This window comes from Micromys minutus, assembly GCF_963924665.1.
Source record: "Micromys minutus genome assembly, chromosome: 4".
NCBI classification, from domain to species: Eukaryota; Metazoa; Chordata; class Mammalia; order Rodentia; family Muridae; genus Micromys; species Micromys minutus.
The window spans coordinates 90166128-90185068 of NC_137973.1; the positions used below are offsets into that span (position 1 = coordinate 90166128).

The window sequence follows — 18941 nt, forward strand, 5'->3', positions numbered from 1 at the left end:
ATTACAGCTTGCTTCTTGGGCCCATTTGCTTAGAAGGGTTTTTTCCCAACCTTTTACTCTGAGATAGTGTTTGTTCTTTGTCTTTGAGAAGAGTTTCCTGTATGCAGCAAAATGCTGGGTTTTGTTTATGTATCCAGTCTGATAGCCTATATCTTTTTATTGGGGAATTAAGTCCATTTATGTTAACAGATATCAAGGAATAGTGGTTGCTGTTTCCTGCTATTTTTGCTTTTGGAGGTAGAATTATGCCTTTGTGTCTTTCTTCTTTTGGTTTTCTTGCTTAGGAGTTTTCTCGTTTTTATGAGGATGTAGTTCCCCTCGTTGTGTTGGGTTTTCCACCTATAATTTTTTGTAGTGCTGGGTTTGTGGTCAGATATTGTGTAAATTTAGTTTTGTCTTGGAATATCTTCGTCTCTCCATATGGTGATTGAGATTTTTGCTGGGTATAGCAGCTTTGGCTGACACATGTGTTCTCTAAGGTCTGCATGATGTCTGTCCAGGCTCTTCTAGATTTCATAGTCTCTGTTGAGAAGTCAGTTGTGATTCTGATTGGTCTGCCTTTATATGTTACATGGCCTTTTTTCCTTACTGCTTTTAGTATTCTTTCTTTCCTTTGGGCACTTGGCATTTTGACTATTATGTGTTGGGAGGAATGTTTTTTTTTTTTTCTGGTCCACTCTATTTGGAGTTTTGTAGGCTTCTTGTATGCTCATGGCCATCTCATTCTTAGGGGTAGGGAAGTTTTCTTCTACTATTTGGTTGAAGATATTTACTGTGCCTCTTAGTTGTTATTCTTCGCCCTCTTCTATTCCTATTATCCTTCGGTTTGGTCTTCTCATTGTGCCTTGGATTTCCTGGACATTTTGGGTTAGGAGGTTTTTGATTTTTACATCTTCTCTGACTGTTTTGTCTATGTTTTCAATGTTGTGTTCAGCCCCCGAGATTCTCTTTTTCATCTCTTGTAGTCTGTTGGAAATACTTGCATCTGTGTCTCCTGATTTTTTTTAGGTTTTCTACCTCTAGGATTGTCTCTTTTAGTGTTTTCTTTATTGTGTCCATTTCTGTTTTAAATTCCTTCTTCAATTTTTTCATCTCTTTGGTTCTGTTTGCCTCTAGTTCTTTGAGTTCTTTGAGTGTTTTTTTTTCCTTGTTAAAAGCCTCTAATTCTTCATGCTTTTCCTCCCATTCTTGTTTAAGGATCTCTATCATCATCTGAGGTATAATTTCAGGTCTGAGTCTTCTTTTTCTGGAGATTTTGGCATTACGCTGTTTGCTGTGATGGGAGAGCTGGGTTCTGGTGTTGCCAAGTTGTCTTGGTTTCCCTGGGGTACGTTCTTTCACTTTCTTCTTGCCATCTTGTTGTCTGTGTTTATATGTGGTCTTATTGTCAGTGATTTGTTCTTGCCTCTCCCTTGTACCTGGCCTGTGTCCCTGGATCTCCTGCTCCAGCCTTCTCAGCAGGCCTCCCCCCCCCCCCCCCCCCCCCCCCCGGAATCTCAGCTGCTCCTCTTGGTGGTTCTACACTCAAAGTCCTCCGGCTGGGAATAGCCCAATGCCGGGTTACTGGTTCCCTGAACCAAGCGGGGGGGGGGGGGGCGCACTTTCCGCGCTTGGCAGAGATCTCTCTGCAGAGATCTCTCTGCACCCCAGCTAGTTGAAACGCCTTCTCACCAGGCCTCTGTTCCTGATGATTTTCTTTTAAGGAAACTTTATAATCATTATCTTCTTTATATTAATATCAACTAATATGGCTTTATGCATAGTTATTTAATATCTGAAAGACTCAGTTTACTTATTTATAAAAAGGGACATATTAATGTCTATATATTAGAGTTGTTAGAAAATTAAATTAGATCATTTAAAGAAGCCTCAGAAGTTATTTTAATTAGAGTAATTTTACACTGATATAGTATGTAAATTTTGTATTGCTTTTCCTTTCAGCTTGCTCAGCAGGTTAGAAGACCTAATGAGGCTGGAGCCAGACCAGGGGTTAAGCCTGTTTTGTCTTCTCTCTGTCAGGGATATCTGATCTAAGTGGGCCCTACTGCTGCTTTTTATGGGACCTAAGGAAGGAATATCTCTGAAGACATACCTACTATATGGGTATTTCACAGTGACATATTTAACCAATAAATTGTTCAGTTAAAAATATTCTACTTTCTGATTGCAACAGATTTACTTTCATAATGAACTAGAATACCAGTTTTGAATTTGGGATTCTTGGACTTATATGCCAGCATATAACTGATTAGGAAGCCCTTTTACCCCCTTTTCATCTTTTATCCATCATTCTACTCACAGAGAGGAGCACTACAGCTTCTGAGCTCTGGTTCTGTCTATATCTTTTTGTAAACAACGGCCTTTTGGTTATTCTTCACTACTCAAGTGGTTATTTAGTTCCTCTTAGACACCAGATTTGGGGGAAAACATATAAAAATGAAAAAGAAGATCAGAGTTGTCCAAGGAGAGTATTCCCAGAGTATAACAAGACAAAAGTAGGGCATGGGATGGGTAGGCTCTAGGTGTGCACATTTTCTGTCCTCTAGAATCTTCAAATTCTTCAAAGAAGTTGGGAAGAAAAGAGAGCCACATATCCTTTAATAGGGTAATGGCCAAACTGATTTTACCTTGCCCATGTATAAAACATGTCCCATTCTTTCAAGGATAGTCTCCAAAGAGGAACAAAATGTGAACTACTATTGTATCCAGAGAACGCTAATAACCTCTGCATTTTTTTTTTACATTTGTGCTTTTTAGTCTATTGATTATCTAGGTATGATTTTAACATTACTGAAGGTACTAGTTCCTAATGGTAGCATTAAAAGTGTGAGAGGATGTTTCTACTATTAAATTTACCATTGGGAGTGCAGGTCAGTTCTTCTTATTAAACACTGAGACTGTTAAGTGTGGAATGATTAAAACCAGTGTGGTTTCCAGCTAAAGATAACCAAACTCTGAAGATTGCTTTTTCTTTTTTTTTTTATTTTTTTTTATTTTGAGTTGGCGGTGGGGATGGTGACAACACATACTTCCCTATATAAATAGTTGTTGTTTCTCCTGGTTCTCAGCATTTTCTGATATCCTCAAATGTAGTCTGTGCTCTGATAGTACTAATGAACAGAAGCCTTTTTGTGTTTAGTTCTTAGTCCAGTTTGTCTGTTGGAAGCACTGTTCCTCACCCTACTCTGCAGTTAGTATTTTCTGATTCTGAATGGCTTGAGACCATCATATAAATTGCTTCACTTTCCCAGAATATTTCCTCTGTGGAAGTTTAGGATGTAGCTATCAAGAAATTTTATAGTAATATATAATTCTTATATTAGACAATAATTATGAGTCATCCAACAGAGTGGAGACCACAGGAACCTAATCAATATTCACTAAACCCCATCCCTTAGAACTTTTACTATTTAAACACCGCTCTATTGGAGGCAAAACCTCTTGAGATATATTGTCAAACCGTTTCCAAACTAAAACAGAGTGGTAAGAGGAAAAAAACAACCAACCAACCAACCAAAAGAATGATGATTATCAAGTATGTAAGGCACTTTTTGTAGAAATATGTGATACACCAACTTCTATGTTGCTTTTATAAGCATATTTTAGACTAGTGATACAAATTACAGAAAAATAAGTTCTAAACACCATTCAGATTCTGAGCATCTGGACTGCTTCAGAAAGAATGAGTCCTTATCTCTAGTCCAGTTTAAAGGGAAGTTCTTGACTGAAAAGAGTAGCTTAAGGAGGAGATCTAACATCTGTATTAGACTAGTACTATAACTTTAATCTTTAGGCTTGATAATAACATCTCATTTATTTTCTTGGACTCCATAGCATAGCCTGTAAAAATTTTGGAATGTTTCCAAATTATCTTTTTCCAAATTAGTTCTGAATTGTCTATCTTTTCTCTTACAGGAGAAAATGCAGAAGTTTCCATGGATGTTTCTCTTGGTTACCGTGATGATATGTTTTCTGAATGGACTGAAATGGCCCATGAAAGAGTACCACGTAAACTCAAATGTACTTTTACATCCCCCAAGGTAGGGCACCTTTATTGCTGAGTTGACAGTGTTGGATTCTTGGCATGGAGTACTACCAATCAAGTGACTTGATGCCCCATCAGGGACAGAATTTTTTTTTCTTTTTCTTTGTTTATTCATTCTTTTTTTTTTTAATGGAAAGGCTAGACTCTCCATTGAAAAGAGTTTTGATTATACCTTTTCTCATCTGTTGTCTTCACCTTAGTTGCTCTTGAAAGACTTATGTAGGATCAGGCAAATTTGATCCTTAAAACACTGGCCTTTTAAAACTTTGCTTTTGCCTTTAAGTGTAAGAGAAAAGTTAACAATGAGAAAAGCAGGTAGAAGCCTCTGGATAACATGCCAGTATAAATAGTATTATATTTTTAATGTAAATTAGAGGCATGTTTTGGAATAAAACATGGCCTCAATTTCAGGCTTTGTCACTAACTCCTTGATCATTGTTATGTTTTATAATTTCTCTATTCTTTTTCTCTTCTGCAAAATGGAAAGATGTATGTATAGTAGTAACCTTGGGTATATTTTTGGTTGATTGGTTGGTGTTTTTTTTTTGTTTGTTTTGTTTTATGTCTTGTTTGTTTTAGTAAGAGTCAGAGGAACTAATGAACATGTGTCAATGCCTACATTGTTTCTTAGACATGTTTGTGAGTGAAATACAATGTTACTAAGGTGAGCCATGTGAAAAAAAGTATCAACTATAAAGTTCATAGACAAACTATATCCCAACATGAAAGTACCTACTGCAGTTTGTTTTCTTTTACTATATAAATGAGGATCTAGGACATCAGTATGAATTGCAAACTTATGAGAAATATAGATTTCCAGGCCACACATAAAACTCACTATTTTCTGATGATGTATAAATAAATTGTAAATAACAGAAGTTTATTTGGTTCATACTTGTAGAGTCTAACAGTGTACAAGTATAACACTTGAATCTGTTTAGGTCTTTTTTACTACATTAAAACATGGATAGGAAGGCAATCAAATCTTCATTGGAGAGGAGATGAATAAAAGTGGGCTTCACACAGCAAAAACTACTCTTTTGATAACTAATCCATCTCCACAATGATAGTACTAATTATTTCATGAGAGAGAATGCTCCTGACCTAATCATTATAACAACTAGATTTCAACATTAGTATTAAGAGGTAAATCCAAGCCATAGTAACTGCTGAATCAAATCATGGGAGATAGAACCAAAGACTTTATTTCAGTGCACTTTGAACTAATCCTCTTAGAATGAATGAAACTTTAAAAGCCTTACTCCAGGACCTTTCTTTCCTGACAATCTAAATATAGAATGTTCTCATATACAGCCTTGAAGGATTGTTTTCAGATGGGCACTTGAAGGTAATTTATAGGTAAAAATGATATGGATCTATAATCTAGGGGAAATAAGAAGATAAATAGTCAACATTTCAGATTTATTTTTATGAATTTGAGGACATTTTCCTTATATATGTGATGCAAGGTTATTTCATCTTTTAGAGGAAAACCTGGTTAAATGTAAGTTACAGGGCTTTTGGATGTAGACAATTTTCTCTTCATAAAGAGAAGTCATTTTTCACTTTCCTTTCATATTAGGAGCTGTGTGCTTGTGTGTGAGTGTGTAGGAGCTGCGTGCAACTGCTTCTCAATGACAGGCACTTAATTGTCTTTAGGATGTGCTGATCTCATTTTGGAAAAAGATTAAACCTTGAAGGGTGTGAAGAAAATGAATCATCAAATCTATACATTTTAATTATGAGAAAGTTTAATCTTGATTCTGAAGATTAAATGAGAAATTACTTTAAAAACTCTTTAGTCTCTACTGGATTGTGAAGTCAAGAAAAAATAAAGTCAAGTTGCTACCTGCTGTAATTTGCCCTAATTAGGCAGTCTTATGTTAGAGCTAGGGGAAAATAAGGAGGTTGGGAGGAAGGGAGAGGATGAAGACAGGTGGGAGACAGAGAAAAAGGGAGAAAATAAGTATTATTTTTATTTTTTTCTCACAACTTTATTTTAAAAAGAGAGATACATGTACAGATTTTTTAAAGCATTTTGGCATACAACTATATGAATATATTTTTGTCAGTATTTGATTCTTTTAGAGGTTTGATAGTATGCATTGAAATCTTACTAGTTACCATAAGCATAAAGTACATGTAGAACAGAATGTAACATGGAAACAGTCAAATACAGGTAGAGCCAGAAATTTAAGAAGAAAACCTGAAGCATGGTTTAGTGATACACATACATTTATGCAGGCAAAATATTCAATACATATAAGTACAAATAAATGCATACCTTGAAAAGAAAAGAGTAAGGAGGGAGGGATGATTGGAGGAAAGAAGAAAGCAAAAAAGCAACCAAACCCTTCAGAACTTAATTATATATGGTTAATTTGACACCAATCCTGGTAGACAGCTTATAGTTTATGTTCATTGGTTCTTAAAGATTCTTATTTCTAGACCTATTTGTAAGTAAAGGAAAAAAAAATAGCTCAGGGGCATAAGGACTATTTATATGGAAAGAATCATCCAATGTACACCCATAATTTGAGAAAGAATCAGAACTCTTTACACAAAATCATTTTACTTTCAAAATCTTATTTGACACCCCTAATCAACTGGTAGCATCTGGCAAGAGCCCTCATTTCTTAAAAGATGTGTTTTTATGACTTGTTACTGATGTCTGCCTGGACTAGGAATGGACTGGCTAGTAATGTCTGACCAGGCAAAGAAAGGAATATTCTTTCTTTCATTTGTGCCTTTGGTGTTTTGATTATTATGTGACAGAAGGAATTTTTTTTCTGGTCCAATGTATTTGGGGTTATGTAGGCTTCATTATGTTTATGGCTATTTCTTTCTTTAGATTAGGGAAGTTTTCTTCTATAATTTTGTTGAAAATATTTACTCGTCATTTGATTTGTGAATTTTCACTTTTTTCTATACCTATTATCTTTAGGTTTGGGCTTTTCATTGCGTCTTAGATTTTCTGAATATTTTGGTTTAGGAGCTTTTTACGATTTGCCTTTTCTTTAACTGTTTTGTCAATATTTTCTATGGTATCTTCTACACCTGACAGTCTCTCTTCCATCTCTTATATTCTGTTGTTCATGCTAGCATCTGTGATTTATGATTTCGTTCCTAGGTTTTCTATCTCCATGGTTGTTGCCCTTTATGATTTCTTTATTGTTTCTGTTTCCATTTTTAGATCCTGGATGGGTTTGTCCAATTCCTTCACCTGTTTGTTTGTGTTTCCTGTATTTCCTTACTGAATTTATGTGTTTCCTTTTTTACTGTATATGAATAAATTAAAAAGGTATTTTGACATCTAATAAATCATTCTTTTTTAATTGAACAACTTTATTTTTAAAAACAAAGATAAATGTACAGATTTTAAGCATTTTTGCATAAAAGTATACAAAAACATTTTTTGTCAGTACTTGGTATTTTTAAAGGTTTGATAGTGTGCATTAAGATCTTACTAGTTACAATGAGCTTAAAGTACATGTAAAACAAGTAGTAACCTGGAATTAGTCAAAGTTTTCTTGGTGTGTAAAGATTAAGCATTTTAATTTTCTTTCTTTTTTTTTTCTTGAACTTCATATAGTCTGTGAGTTGTTTCTGCAATGTTCAGAGGTTTCTGGGGTTAGAATCCCATTATCAGTGACTGCATATTATATCTGTTCTTTTGTGACTGGGTTATCTCACTCAGGATGATAGTCTCTAGGTGCATCCATTTTCTTACGAATTTCATAAAGTCATTGTTTCTGATAGGTGAGTAGTGCTCCATTGGGTAAATATACCTCAATTTTTGTATCCATTCATCTATTGAAGGACATCTGAGTTTGTCCAGCTTCTATCGATTTTAAATAGGGCTGTGATGAACATTGTGGTGCATGTGTCTTAGTTGTATGTTGGAGCTTCTCTGTGGTATATGCCTAGAAGTAGAATAACTGGGTCTTCAGGTAATACTATGTCCAATTTTCTGAGGAATCGCCAGAATGATTTCCAGAGTAGTTGTACGAGTTTAAAACCCCACCAGAAAGTGTTCCACTTTCTCCCCATCCTCACCAGCATCTACTTTCATCTGAATTTTTGATATGAGCCATTCTGGTTGGGGTGAGGTGGAATCTCAGGGTTGTTTTGATTTGCATTTCCCTGAAGGCTAATGATGTCAAGCACTTCTTTAGATGCTTTTCAGCCATTCGATATTCCTCAATTGAGAACTTTTAGTTTAGCTTTTTACCTCATTTTTAATAGGGTTGTTTAATTTTCTGGTGTCTAGCTTCTTGAGTTATTTGTTTACCTTGGATATTAGGCCTCTTTTTGATGTAAGGTTGGTAAAGATCTTTTCCCACTATGTTGGCTGCCATTTTGTTTTCTTGACAGTGTCCTTAGCCTTACAAACTTTGCAATCTCATTAAGTCGCATTTGTCAGTATTTGACCTTAGAGCACGAGCCATTGGTGTTCTGTTCGGGAAATTTTCTCCTGTGTACCTGGTTTAATGTAGAGATCTTTGATCCACTTGCACTTGAGCTTTGTGCAAGGAGATAAGAAAGGGTCTATGTTCATTCTTCTGCATGCTGAGTGCCAGTTGGACCAACACCATTTGTTGAAGAGGCTGTCCTTTTCCATTGAATGTTTACAGCTCCTTTGTCAAAAATAAAGTGACCATATATATGAGAGCTCATGTCTGGATCTTCTACTGCATTCCATTGATCCACATGCCTATCTCAGTACCAGTACCATGCAGTTTTTAGCACAATTGCCTTGTAATATAGCTTGAGGTCAGGGATAGTGATTCCCGCAGATGTTTTTTAGATGTTGAGGATGGATTTCGCTATTCTAGGTCTTTTGTTATTCCAGATGAAATTGCAAATTGCTCTTTCCAACTCTATGAAGAATTGGGTTTGAATTTTGATGGGGATTGCATTGAATATATAGATTGCTTTTGGTAAGATAGCCATTTTTACAATGTTGATCCTTCCAATCCATGAGCATGGTAGATATTTCCATTTTCTGAGATCTTCTTTGATTTATTGTTTAGAGATATTAAGTTCTTGTCATGCAGGTCTTTAACTTGCTTAGTTAGAGTCACATCAAGGTATTTCACATTGGTTGTGACTATTGTGAAGAGTACCTGTTCCCTAATTTCTTTCTATGCATGTTTGTTTTTTGAGTAGAGGAAGGCTACTTATTTGTTTGAGTTAATTTTATAACCAGCCACTTTGCTGAACTTGTTTATCAGCTGTAGTTCTCTTGTGGAATTTTTGGGGTTACTTAAGTACACTATCATGTCATCTGCAAATAGTGATGTATTTCCTTCTTCCTTTACAATTTGTGTCCCTTTGATTTCCTTTGGCTCTCTAATTTTCCGACTATGACTTCCAGTACTATGTTAAATAGGTAGGGAGAGAGTGGGCAGCCTTGTTGAGTCCCTGATTTTAGTGGGATTGCTTCAAGTTCCCCACAGTTAAGTTTGATGTGAGCTGTTGGTTTTCTGTATATTGCTTTTATTATGTTTAGGTATGGGCCTTGGATTCCTGTTCTTTCCAAGACATTTAACATGAATAGGTGTTGAATTTTGTCAAATGCTTTCTCAGCATCTAGTGAGATGACCATGTAGTTTTTTTTTCTTTGAGTTTGTTTATATGATGTATTGCGTTGATGGATTTCCATATATTAAACCATCCCTGCATCCCAGGGATGAAACCTACTTGATCATGGTGAATGATCGTTTTGATGTGTTCTTGGATTAGGTTTGCAAGGATTTTGTTGAGTATTTTTGCATCAATGTTCATAAATGAGATTGTTCTGAAGTTCTTTTTCCTTGTGGGTTCTTGGTGTGGTTTAGGAACGAGGGTTATTGTGGCCTTGAAAAATGAGTTAGGTAGTGTTCCATCTGATTCTATTTTGTGCAGTAGTTTGGAGAGTATTTGTATTAGGTTGCCAATAAATGTCTGATAGAATTCTGCACTGAACCCATCTGGACCTGAGCTTTTTTTGGTTGGGAGGCCTTTGATGACTGCTTCAATTTCTTTGGCATTATGGGATTATTTAGATGGTTTACCTAGTCCTGGTTTAACTTTAGTATCTGGTATCTGTCTAAAAATTCATTCATTTCCTTCAGATTTTCCAGCTTTGTTGAGTATATGCTTTAGTAGTAGGATCTGATGATTTCCTGAATTTCCCCAGTTTCAGTTATTATGTCTCCTCCTTCATTTCTGATTTTGTTAATTTGGCTACTCTTTCTATTCCCTCTTTTTACTCTGGTTAAGGGTTTATCAATTTTGTTAATTTTCTCAAAAAACCAGCTCTTGGTTTTGTTGATTCCTTGACTAGTTCTTTTTGTTTCTATTGGGTCTATTTCTGCTCTAAGTTTGGTTATTTCTTGCCGTCTACTCCTCTTGGGTGTATCTGCTTCCTTTTGTTCTAGAGCTTTCAACTGTGCTGTCAAGTTGCTAGTGTAAGCTCTCTCCAGCTTCTTTTTGGAAGCACTCATACCTATGAATTTTCCTCTCAGTAATGTGTTAATAGCATCCCATAGGTTTGGGTATGTTGCTTTTTCGTTTTCATTAAATTCTAGAAAATCCTTAATTTCTTTCTTTATTTCTTCTTTGACCCTGCTATTGTTTAATAGAGCATTGTTTAGTTTCCATGTGTATATGGGCTTCTTGTTGTCTTTATTGTTATTAAAGTCCAGCTTTAGACCATGGTGATCTGATAGGATGCATGGGAGTATTTCAATATTCTTACATTTATTGAGGCTTGTTTTGTGACTGATTATATGGTCAATTTTGGAGAAGGTATCGTGAGTTGCTGAGAAGAAAGTGTATTCTTTTGTTTTAGGGTGATAAATTATGTAGATGTCTATTAATTTCAATTGGTTCATAACCTCTGCTACTTTCACTGTGTCCTTGTTCAGTTTCTGCTTCCATGATCTGTCCATTGATGAGAGTGGGGTGTTGAAGTCTCCCACTATTATTGTATGCTGTGCAGTGTCTTTTTTGAGCTTTAACAGGGTTTCTTTTATGAAAATGGGTGCTCTTGTATTTGGAACACACATGTTAAGGATTGGAGAGTTCCTCCTGTCAAATTTTCCCTGTAATGAGTAAAAAGTGTCCTTCCTTATCTTTTTTGATAACTTTTGCTTGAAAATCTACTTTATTAGGTATTAGAATGGCCACTTCAGCTTGCTTCTTGGGGCCCTTTGCTTGGAAGGTTTTTTTCCCAACCTTTTACTGTGAGATAGTGTCTGTCTTTGTCTCTGAGATGAGTTTTCTATATGCAGCAAAATACTGGGTTTTGTTTATGTATTCTGTCTGATAGCCTATTTCTTTTTATTGGGAAATTCAGTCTACTTATGTTAACAGATATCAAGGAATATTGGTTGTTGTTTCCTGCTATTTTTGTTCTTGGAGTTAGAATTGTGCCTTTTCGTCTTTCTTCTTTTGGTTTTCTTAGGTATTTTATTTTTTTTACTAAGATGCAGTTTCCCTTCTTGTATTGGTTTTTCCACCTATAATTCGTTGTAGTGCTGGGTTTGGGGTCATATATTGTAGAAATTTAGTTTTTTCTTAGAATATCTTGGTCTTTTCATCTATAGAGATTGTGAGTTTTGCTGGGTATAACAGCTTGGGCTGACTCTTGTGTTCTCTTAGGGTCTGCATGATGTCTATCCAGGATCTCCTTTCTTTCATAGTTTCTGTTGGAAAGTCAGTTGTGATTCTGATTTGTCTGCCTTTATATGTTACATGGCCTTTTTTCCTTACTGCTTTTAGTATTCTTTCTTTGCTTTGGGCACTTGGCGTTTTGACTATTATGTTTTGGGAGGAATGTTTTATTTCTGGTTCACTCTATTTGGAGTTTTGTAGGCTTCTTGTATGCTCATGGTCATCTCATTCTTAAGGGTAGGGAATTTTTCTTCTACTCTTTTGTTGAAGATATTTACTGTGCCTCTTAGTTGATATTCTTCGCCTTCTTCTATTTCTATTATCCTTCGGTTTGGTGTTCTCATTGTGTCCTGGATTTCCTGGACATTTTGGGTTAGGAGCTTTTTGGTTTTTGCATCTTTTCTGACTGTTTTGTCTATGTTTTCAATGTTGTGTTCGGCCCCCGAGATTATCTTTTCCATCTCTTGTAGTCTGTTTGAAATGCTTGCATCTGTGATTCCTGATTTCTTTTTTAGGTTTTCTACCTCTAGGATTGTCTCTTTTAGTGTTTTCTTTATTGTTTACATTTCTGTTTTAAATTCCTTCTTCAATTTTTTCATCTCTTTGGTTCTGATTTCCTCTAGTTCTTTGAGTTCTTTGAGTGTTTTTCTTGTTTCCTCTTTAAAACCTTCTATTTCTTTATGCTTTTCTTCCCATTCTTGTTTAATGATCTTTATCATCATCTTGAGGTCTGATTTCAAGTCTGAGTCTTCTTTTTCTGGTGTGTTTGGCATTCTGCTATTTGCTGTGATGGGAGAGCTGGGTTCTGGTGTTCCCAGGTTGTCTTGGTTTCTCTGGGGTAAGTTCTTTCACTGTCCTCTTGCCATCTTGTTTTCTGTAATTAAACATGGTCTTGTTGTCAGTGATTGATTCTTGTCTCTCCTGTGTACCTGGCCTGTGTCCCTGGATCTCAGCTGTTCCTGGTGTTAGATGTCCTGAGCACTTGTTCTGCCTGCATGGGCCACCGTGTGGAAACAGACACCGTAAGGCAGGATTCCTGCTCCCCTGATCCCTTGGGAGGGGGGCTCCCGTTCCAACCACTCAGCACAGACCTCTCTTCTCCCTGGCTACTTGGAGCACTGTTTCCCCAGGCCTGTGTTTCTGGATCTCCGCTGTTCCTGGTGGCAGATGGCTTGAGCACCTGTTCTGCACGCACAGGCTGCCAACTGGAAACACACACCCCAAAGCAGGGTTCCTACTCTCCTGAACCAATCGGGGGAAGGTGCACTTTCTGTGTCCTCGACAGAGACCTCTCTACTCCCTGGGTACTTAGAATGCCATCTCACCAGGCCTGTGTCCCTGCATTTCATGTGTTTCCTTTTTAAAGGCTTCTGCCTCTTTACCTGTGTTCTCCTGTATTTCTTTAAGGAAGTTATTTATATTCTTCTTAAAGTCCTCTATCATCATCATCATGAGATGTGATTTTAAATCATGACTTATGACTGTCATGTGAAACAATTCTGACCAAGGAATGAGTATTAATTCACTGAGATTCATTTATTCAGGATATATCAAGTTGTTCTGCATATAGATACTTTATTAGTGGCAGACTTTCATTTATGTATGAGGAAAAAGTACTTCCTGACTACTACAATTTATGCTACAGTATACCATGTTCACCACACCACCACCCACATACAGGATGCCTTGAGAAGTATACCAGAATTTAGTTCCCTACTACCATATAGTCATTCTTAAATTGTGAGTCAGTTCAAGAGGCTTTCCTAGAAACTGGGCTAAATTTCTATTTAGTTAAGGTTTCAGCCATCTCTTGCCAACTTTTCTTCTTAGGTTATTAGGAAGTTCAGAATGGGTGCAGAAAATTCTGAATGAGTATCTTCAGTAAATGAATCCTACTGTACAAGGCACTTTGTACAGCTTCTTTCCTTTTTTATTTTTAAGGACAATCTTATTTGATGTGTAAGAATATTTTTTCTATATGTATAGAAGTATACCACATGCTTGCAGCCATGGAACAAGGTACCTTGGAATTCAAGTTATAATCAGTTTCAGGCTACTTTGTGGATGCTGAGAATATAATCTGAGTCCTCTGGAAAAGCAACAAGTGTTCTTAAGTGTTGAGCCATTTCTCCAACCCCAGTGTACTGCTGATTTTTTAAATATCAATAAAAGAAAGGTTATTTTAGCTTCTAATATTTCTCTGTGAAAATAATTAACCATCATTTAGATTGTGATGGACTTCATCAAGGACTTTTCTCCTGGATGTACAAGTCCTGGTTACCTTCTAAATATTGAGTTTCCTAAACTATAGTAGACAAGAAGCTGATGCAAAGCTCTAATGTTGATTCTAGGTCTGAGAAAGGTATCAAAGTACATAAGAGATATCTACTATTTCCCTAATATTTTTTCAGTTATACCTCAAATAGTTGGTTGCACCTCCCCCCCACCTCTCTCTATCCAGCTTTGTGGAGTAGATCAATGGGCAGCAGAATTTCAGTATGCCTTGTAGATCTATGCCTTTAATGTGTACCTTAACACATTAGCATTTTAAAAGTTTCTGTTATGAGCTTAATCCAAATAAATACTTTCAGTCTTTCTTTTGGAAATAGTAATCTGCCTCAAATCATCTAATCTTTTTCCAGACCCCAGAACATGAAGGTCGTTATTATGAATGTGATGTCCTTCCTTTCATGGAAATTGGATCAGTGGCTCATAAGTATTACCTTCTAAATATCCGGCTACCTGTAAATGAGAAGAAGAAAATCAATGTTGGAATTGGGGAGATAAAGGACATTCGGTTGGTGGTAAGTGAATGTAGATGAACCAGTGGGCTGTATCCTTTTAGCAGGAGTCAAGAATACAGTAATCATATATGTATAAAAGAATTCTGTTTTAGTTCTCTCTTCTCTATGTACACACAGGAACCTGGAAACATTTGATAGGGAAACTTCTCTGTTAGTCCTACCATCTGTTTACTTATCTGTTGATTTATCTGAGAATTGGGACTAACAATAACATGATGCCAAAAATATAAATTGAAATGATTTTCATGGGATTATAGAAAGCAATTATTGTCTGCATGATTTTAATATTAATATTTTAATTTTAATGAGTTCTTTGAGAGTTTTGGTTTCATATGTGTTTTGATCATATTCAGCACCCTAACTCTTCCCAGATCCATCTCTCCCTTCCTATCCTCCCAACTTTGTTCCAACAAACTAACCAACCAACAAATGAAACAAAACAAAAAACAGTAAAAAAAAATTTCAAGACAAGCTTGTCCTGCCCAAAATATTATTGGGTATGTGTTCTTCTACTGGTGCTTAGTTGACTTGCCAAAGGCTGCACTCTTACATAAAAATCTTCCCTTCCTTTCCTAGCAGCTAAGGTGCCAATTGCTCTATGGCTAGAAGTAGAGTTATATGCCTTACTCTCTTCGCCATGCTGAAATTTGGGGTTGGTTTGGGCTTGTACAGGTTTTATGCATGTACCAGCAACTGCTATGACCTTGCTGTGCCCAGATGATACTTTCTTCTTTGTGGTCAGCTACATCTTCAGCCTCTTCCACCTCCTCTTCTGAAATGATCTCAGAAATTTGGGAGGAAGGACGTGATACATTTTCCTTTAACCCTAAGAATTCAGCTTCTTATTCTCTATACCTTGACCAGTCATAAGTTTCTGCACTTAGTATTTAAAGTGGTCTTTTAAAAAAGATCACCAACATTAATTAATTTATTGAAGTAATAATTGAACATCTACATACAGAGAATATGGAAAAATCTGTCTTGCTTTCAATTTGAAGCTTTATGGCTACTAGCTAACAGTCATAATGCTAGAAGGTACTATGTACACTAATGGAAGACAAAAATAATCATGTCTCAACTAGCGAACTACAGTAATGACATTCCTGCAAGATATGCACACTGGTGAAATAGTTGCACAAATATTGTGTAAATAACTAATCACTTCTAAGTAGTTGTATTTAAAACTTGCTCTATAAGATGGAACCCATACTTGACACTGTTAATGAGGCCAAGAATCTGTGAATAAACAGTCATGTGTCCTAGGGGAAACTTACTGTTGTTATTCTCTTAAATGAACACAGCAGTTAAGAGGCTCCTAATGAGATAACTGTTATACTCATAGATGAGTGCGCCACTTATCCCTTAACAGGGATGATTCTTCCTTTTTCAGTAGACGATAATTAATACAGAGTCCTTACAAATGTACAACATGCCGAGAGAGAGAAACTTTGGAATGCTCTGCTCTAAATAGGATGTCTTTATTACACACACACACACACACACACACACACACACACACACACGGCTCAGAATCTTTGTGGAAGAGGGAATGAAAAAAATTGCAAGAGCCAAAGGTAATGTATAACTTTAAGGAAACAGCATTTTACAGACACAACAGGGTAGATGTACTCATAAGAGCTATGCAGACTAAAGCTGAACAGAATCCCACAGAATTTCAACAGAGGAGGGAAAGTGAGCACAAAGTCCCATTCCTAGCCAAGAATTAATTAATTAACAGTTGCTAGGATAGGGAAGAATCAGTTTTCACCAGTGGAATAACAAATACTGTGTATGTTAACCATAATTCATGGTAAGCTCTATGTTCAGATATAGTTGACTATCACAGATTAGACTCTAAGTTTCATTTTATTTTGGGTTTTGACATTTCTTATTTGTTTTGTGAATTTTTTTAACTTTATTTTTAAATAAGAGAAAAAGAACATAGAGTTAGTTTGATAAAGAGGTAAAGGGCAATCTGGAAAGAGTTAGGGGAAAAGAAATAATATGATCAAAACATATTGTGTAAATTTCTCAAAGAATAAATAAAATTATAAAAGACAAGTCATATGAGAAAATAAAAATAATTTTTAAAAAGCTGTTTTACTTTGTTTCTAGCTCAAGGTGTAAGAACATGGCCCTAGTGTGCTGAAACTTCCTAATGTTCATGCCCACATGGTGGTACAGACAAACATGCCAACATGCCAGTAACCTGCACCTTCAACATCAAGCTAGAGTTCAGACTAAATTAGCTTAGCCCCTCTCCATGGGTGTGATAAGCTCTGTGATTCTTTAAGTGGTCTTAAGATCACATAAAATTATTATAGTTTTATATAAGATCATAGTATGATAATGATTGCATAACAAATAAGAGCAAAGCAATTAACATATTTTACCATGAAAGGCACAGATGATAGTGAAAACAGTGACAACTTAGGTTCTTACCATGCTATTTGTTTAATGAGGTGTGTAGAACATAGCATAAGAAGGCCACATAGTAAAGCAAAACTCATTCCCATACACACAAAAAATTAGCAAATTAAAAGTATAAGTAAAGATACAGAGAAATATAGCAATTAATCTGTAATGACTCGCTTTTTGCTGTTTTCTCATTTAGTGGCACATTATGAACATAAATTTCAATCTATTTTCCATTACTTACTGAACTGTAGGGCTAGGGAGGGTCCCATGTCTGCTCTGCCACAGGGCTCAGCTGCTCAGGGAGGCAAGATGTGGGAAGTTGACTATGATTACAGCTGGAGCTGGTTCAGGGTTCCCTGTAACAAGGCCAGGGCTACCTGGTTCTCAGACTTTTGAGCGTCCAGGCACCGCTGCTGGGAGCTGTGAAAGAGCTAAAAATGAAGTGGGAGCCCACAGGCTGGATCAAGCTGGGTGGGGGGACAGAAGGGGAATATTTGGCTAGTCCTGCAGGGAGAGAGTCCTTGGCTTGACAGTGGTGTGCTTAATAGTTGGTTTGGTTGGGAGCACAGAGAAACCGTCTATGGGAGATTAGACAGCAGCTCTGTAGACTAAAGCCTGCTGCATGGCTCCCACAGCAGATCCCAATGGGAAAAAAAGGCAGTCTATGGTTTTAAGACGTTTATTGTCATGGCAGAAAGTGGATAAGTAAAACTATACCCCACTTCTCAGTGTGAGCCTGAGATTAAATACCTTTTGCAGGGAGGAGTGTGTGAGTAGGAAAGCTTATTGGCTAAGCCCTCCAAGCCATTCAGTACCTCATTAAAATGGAGATCTGTCTTGAGCCTATGTGACCTGTGGTCACATCCTCTACATGTGGAGGGACTTGGGGTGTTGCCCTTATGTGACTTATGGCCACAAATCTATGGAGGGCTGCAGCTAGTGACAAGTGCCTACAGTTTCTTCAGGGTTTCCGGGGTTTCAAACAGTAACTCAACTGGAAACCAGGCTACCTTTCTGGATATTTGTAGTGTCTCCAATATTTGAATGAATATATTCAGAAAAATCTTTGATTATGTTCTTAATTTTTTTATCTTGGCATCACAAGTCCAGATTTTCAGTATATTTCTATGAATTTTGAAAAGGTATCAGAGGATATATGAGGACAGTACCTTCTATGATGATGAACACTTTTGGGTAGACAAATTATTTGCTCATTTGTATTTAGTTGTAAAAAATAAAACTAATATATATTCATCTTCAAAATTATAATTGGTTTTTCTTTAGGGAATTCACCAAAATGGAGGTTTCACTAAGGTATGGTTTGCTATGAAGACCTTCCTTACACCCAGCATCTTCATCATTATGGTGTGGTATTGGAGGAGGATCACCCTGATGTCCCGACCTCCAGTGCTTCTGGAAAAGTAAGATCTGAATCAGATCACGTTTAGGAAATGCTAACTTCCCATAATCTGACATGTTCCTATTTTGTATGTGACAGCCAATGTGTGACTTCAGCTGATGAACTGATTAAAAATCGTCATAAAATCCTTTTCTTCTTTCACATGTAAATCATTTTTAAGTCTTTATATAGCTTGTCCCCACACCACTGTCTTTGCTATTCATCCCCATTTCATCTTTCAGATCTTTCTCTGTTAATGGATGAACTGTTCTACTCTCAACTGAATTCAAACCCTCCCCAATACAGCATGGTGCTCCTATAAATAGTCTTTTCTTTCTCACATCAACAACTTCTTTTTGCTGTCTTATTTCTATAAATACTTTATATACATATGCAGTGCCATGAGAGTCTCTTTTTCCACTTCTAAAATCATCACATCATTTTCTACTTTTTACAAGAATCCTTTCCTCAAAAACATGGCCAATATCTGTTCCAATTCTCTTTGACCTCCATTGTGTCATTTCACAGGATCAGGAATCACCTCCACACTCCAAATCTAATGATGGGTCTCTAGTCTTTACCTTCCTTGAACCATAGGCAGCATTCTAGTTAGCTA

The 18941-nt window shown here is 36.5% G+C and overlaps 1 protein-coding gene across 1 annotated transcript in view; it reads left to right on the top strand.

Annotated features, from left to right (window-relative positions):
- The window catches only part of WLS (Wnt ligand secretion mediator), a 109449-nt gene that overhangs the window by 55743 nt on the left and 34765 nt on the right, over nucleotides 1–18941 (top strand). Inside the window, exons 3-5 of the mRNA XM_080915534.1 lie at nucleotides 3916–4040; nucleotides 14347–14508; nucleotides 18211–18347. Coding sequence (XP_080771660.1) covers nucleotides 3916–4040; nucleotides 14347–14508; nucleotides 18211–18347 — 424 coding nt within the window. The remainder of the gene's footprint in view (nucleotides 1–3915; nucleotides 4041–14346; nucleotides 14509–18210; nucleotides 18348–18941) is intronic.